The 5,210-nt window shown below is 38.5% G+C and overlaps 1 protein-coding gene across 1 annotated transcript; it reads right to left on the bottom strand.

The window, feature by feature from the left end:
* Positions 1 to 3,544: 3,544 nt before the first annotated feature.
* On the bottom strand, positions 3,545 to 4,141 carry LOC112499902. The gene has a single exon (XM_025103173.1). It carries the CDS (start codon positions 4,139 to 4,141, stop codon positions 3,545 to 3,547), a length of 597 nt encoding a protein of 198 aa, XP_024958941.1.
* Between the last annotated feature and the right edge of the window lie 1,069 nt (positions 4,142 to 5,210).

Here is a 5,210-nt window from a genome sequence, read left to right on the forward strand (position 1 = left end):
TTTCGGCATTTTATCGAACAATGGGTCTGCCGTTAAACATATACACCAAATCTAATTATAATGAAACCATAATTTACGCTTTTAATTTCTACATCTATTTAACCAATCCTAGCATTCTAAGCATGAAATATATCATACTTATAACAATATCCATCCGTAAATTTAGACATAACATAGTTTACAAACCAGTCTAAAAAAAATGCTAACGTAAACACCCTAATAAAAGTGAATTAAATTTATACCTTTATGAAGGGTTCGAAGAATGGATTCCAGATATATAATCGTTACTTCGATTGCTTCAGTAATTTGAGAAATATTTTAGAAAGAAGAAGAAAAATGATTGAAAGAGATGAGGCGGTGAAGAACGAAGAAACAGAAGAAGAAGCAGGCAATGGATAACTTATATTTTTTTTTTCATATATATATATATATATATATATATAATATTATAATTATAATAAGTTTAGTAATTTGACGGCTTTAATCCCTTAACAATTAACGATCGTTATTTATATACGGTATAATTTGGGTAAGTTAACAAGAATATTTTTTTTTAAAACTCGGGTCTTACAATTCTTCCCCCCCCCCCCCCCTTAAAAGGAGATTTAGTCTCCGAAATCGAATTTAGAGATAGGGAACTTACATTAGTTGAAGAATTCTGGGTACTCCCGCCACATATGTTCTTCAGTTTCCCACGTTGCCTCACGTTACGAATGATTCTTCCAAAGAATTTTTACTAAAGGGATCACTCTCTTTCGTGTACCTCTCTCATCGCTGTCAAGAATTGACTCAAGCTCCTTGCAATAAGATAGATCAGGCTCTATGTGCTTCAAAGGATATTCAATGAAGTGTAGGGGATTATAGTTGTATCCTCGCAACAAAGAGACATGGAACACATTATGTTTGTGGGATAATTGTGGCGGTTGAGCTAACATGTAGGCCACAACTCCAACCCTTTCCAGAATTTCAAAAGGACCAATATATCTCGGGCTGAGCTTCCCTTTGAGACCGAAACGTCTAATACTACGAGTCGGTGAAATTTTCAAGAAGACTTTATCACCCGATTGGAACTCGATAGGTCGTCGTCGCTTGTCGACGTAGCTCTTTTGACGAGCCTGAGCCTCTTTCATCATTTGACGTGCAATTTCGACCTTCTCGGAAGTGACTAGTACTAATTCTGGGCCTTCTAAAATACGTTCTCCAACTTCATTCCAACAAGTCGGTGTTCGACATTTTCGATCATAAAGTGCTTCATAGAGAGCCATGCCGATACTCGACTGCCAACATTTATTATAGGAGAACTCAATTAGGTACAAGTAGTTATCCCAACTTCCATGCCATTCCAACGCACATGCTCGGAGCATATCCTCCAATGTTTGAATTGTACATTCAGATTGCCCATCAGTTTGCGGATGAAAGGCTGTACTAAAATTCAAACGTGTACCCCAAGCTTTATGTAAACCTTCCCAAAATTGAGATGTAAAACGTGGGTCTCGATCAGAGGTAATCGATATAGGTGTGCCATGAAGACGCACAATCTCATGTTGGAAAATTTCTGTTAGCTTATCAATTGACCAAGTTTTTCGGACAAGAAAAAGATGAGCCGATTTTGTCAATCGGTCTACCACTACCCAGATTGCATCATGTTTCAAGATCGTACGGGGTAATCCGACTACAAAATCCATAGTTATATTCTCCCATTTCCATACTGTAATGTTCAACGATTGGAGAACACCACCTGGACGTTGATGTTCAATTTTAACTTGTTGACAAGTGAGACAACAAGCTACAAAGTCGGCGATATCTCGTTTCATTCCAATCCACCAGAAATGGTTCCTCAAATCACGATACATTTTTGTTGTGCCAGGATGAACCGAAAACATAGAGTTATGAGCTTCGGTCAAAATTAGATCTATAAACTTCGAGTTATTCGGAACACAAAGATGATCCTGAAACCACAACACGTGATCATCATCAATTCTAAACTCTGAATTAGAATTATCTTGTGCCTGCTGGAAATTTGCCCATAAATCACAATCATTTTAATGGGCTTCTTTGATTCGAGAGATTAGAGTCGGTTCTACCATTAGATTCAATAGAATTTCCGTTTGCGAACTCACATAGATTTCTAGTATGAATTGTTCGATTTCCAAAGCCAACTCTGTAGGAACAATTAAAGAAGAAACTTGTTCCACAGCTTTACGGCTTAAGGCGTCGGCCACTACATTAGTTTAGCCTAGATGATACTGTATCCGAACATCGTAATCTTTCAAAAATTCGAGCCACATTCGTTGACGCATATTTAACTCTTTTTGAGTAAAGATGTATTTGAGGCTTTTATGGTCAGTGAAAACTTCACAGGTCTCACCGTACAAATAATGATGCCAGATCTTGAGTATGAAGATCACTGCAGCATTCGAGATCATGAGTCAGATAATTGACCTCATAAGGCTTTAATTGACGAGAAGCATATGCGATCACTTTTTCGTATTGCATAAGAACACAACCGAGACCTTTCTTTGAAGCATCACTATAAACTTGAAACCCACCAGTGCCAGACAGCAATACAAGAATAGGTGCGGTAACCAATAGATGCTTCAATTCCTCAAAACTAGATTCTTGTTCGGAACCCCAATTGAATTTGACTCCTTGTCGGAGTAATCGGGTCAACAGTAGTGATATTTTAGAGAAACCTTCAACGAATCGTCTGTAATAACTAGTCAGACCCAGAAAACCACGAACTTCAGATACGTTCATAGGTCGTGACCAATTAGTGATGGTTTCAATTTTTGCCGGATCGACTTTGACACCTTCAGCAGAGATTACGTGTCCAAGAAAAGACACTTGATCGAGCCAGAATTCACATTAAGAAAGTTTTGCGTACAACTTTTTTGTCCGAAGAGTCTCCAAAACAATTTGAAGATGTTGATCATGTTGCTTTCTTGACTTCGAGTAAATCAAGATGTCATCAATAAACACGATAAGAAATTCATCGAGATAATCCTTGAAAACCCGATTCATAAGATCCATAAAGACCGCTGGAGCATTAGTTAGCCCAAAAGGCATTACTAAGAATTTGTAGTGCCCATAGCGAATTCTAAATGCGGTTTTCGGAATATCAAAATCTCGGATACGAAGTTGATGGTACCCGGACCAAAGATCAATTTTGAAAAAGTACCTTGCCCCTTGTAATTGATAGAACAGATCATCGATTCTCGGCAACGGATACTTGTTACGGATCGTTACTTTATTAAGTTCCCGATAATCGACACAAAGATGCATCGTACCGTCTTTCTTTTTAACGAAAAGAACTGGATCTCCCCAGGGTGAAACACAGGGTCAAATGAAACCTTTCTTCAATAGATCATCGAGTTGAGTTTTAAGCTCTTTCATTTCAGTTGGAGCCATTCGGTAGGGAGCCTTAGAAATAGGAGAAGCTCCTGGGACTAGATCGATGGTAAATTCGACTTCCCGTACTGGTGGTATACCAGATAAATCATTGAGGAAACACATTAAGATATTTAGAAACAACAGGTATGGATGTTTAAGTAGGAAATACATGTTCAGGATCTTGTAGAGCAGCAAGAAAACTTTCATTGCTTTGCCACGTATATTGCTTCACAGTAATAGAGACTACTGTACTAACATCTTCTTTTGGAGTACCTCCTTGGAAGATTGCCTCCAGGTCGTCTAAATCCCCAAACAAAATTTGTTTGGTATTACAGTCTATATTTGCACGGTGACGTGACAACCAGTCCATACCCAATATTAAATCGAAGTAGGACATATGCATTGGAAGCAAAGTGACCTCTCGTATGCAGTCCCCAACAAGCAACGGACAGTTTGAAAAACGAGTTAGCACACAAATTGAACCACCCATTGGAGTAGATATTACCACTGGAAATTTGGTGGTGTGCTCATACGGTTTTAATTGGGATTCGAATTGTTCAGAAACAATTGAGTGTGTCGCACCAGTATCAAACAAAACATAAACAGATAAATCAATTAATTTAACATGACCCGAAATCATACCCGCTTGAGATTTGCTGCCAGRTAACGCAAAGACTCGTCCACTAGTACTTGGTTGTTTACCTTTCCCTTTGTCAGTTTGGATCCGAGCTTTGGGACAATCTTTTGCCATGTGACCTTATTCTCGACAATTGAAACAGGAACCGGTCATCTTTGAACACGGACCCGGTCGATGTCTAAAAATGTATCGATCACAATTAATAACAGGGCTAGAAACATTTTGACTCCCACTACTAGACACTGGAAGTCGTGGCGTGAATAGGTTCGAGCCTTTTTGCGTATCGCTGATCGACTTCGATTTTACAAAACGAGGGTTGCTTCGGGAGAAAGATTCAGATTCGCGTTTCTTATTGTCAACGCGTGAAGTTAACCATTGTGGTTGTGACCGATCAATATTCTTTGCTGTGTCGGCCACTTCAGTAACGGTATTGAAAGGATGATTCAAAAGACGATCTTTATACCTCGAGTTCAAAGTCCATTTAATGGAAATTGAGAAGGACTGAGGCTTTTGTTTGTTAAACCTTTCAAACCATATATATATTTCTCTCGTTGGTTATCCAAACTGGATATAGGAATTCCAGTATTTGGTGTAGGAATAGGATTTGGGTTCGAAAGAAAATTATGTGCTACTTGTCGCATAGCCTGAATAGCCTGCTGTAGATATGTAGGCATCATACTTGACATGGTCTGACGGACCACATCAGCAATATTGGGTTCACTTCCACCCCTCATTGAATTGGGGTTGGGGTTTGGTTTACCCTCACTTTAGATCTGGATTTGCGTGGGTGACCACATCTCGACATTCTAAAATAAAACAACATGAAAATCAGGATTCAAAAACAGTTGTGGATTAGAAAAACGGTAGATAGAATTAGAGTCTAGTATACCTGTTCTTATGGCTATCCATTTCTCACAGGTCAAACTTATTTTATCTACAAGTCAAAACCTATGCTCTGATACCACATTTGTAACATCTCCCCATCCCCGTGGTCCGGAATGGGCGGTGTCACTAACGGGACATATTTCTAAGACACAAACATTTCAGAGCTACTAATAAACTTCAAACGTATATTAACTTCTAAACCATTCTTTACAATCCAAAATATTACATTCTAACAACTATTTATAAGCTTAGAATATTATACATCTACAAACGAGTTTACCAACTCCAAAAAGTCAAA

Source organism: Cynara cardunculus (assembly GCF_001531365.2).
Source record: "Cynara cardunculus var. scolymus isolate 2C chromosome LG 17, CcrdV1, whole genome shotgun sequence".
Classification (NCBI taxonomy): Eukaryota; Viridiplantae; Streptophyta; class Magnoliopsida; order Asterales; family Asteraceae; genus Cynara; species Cynara cardunculus.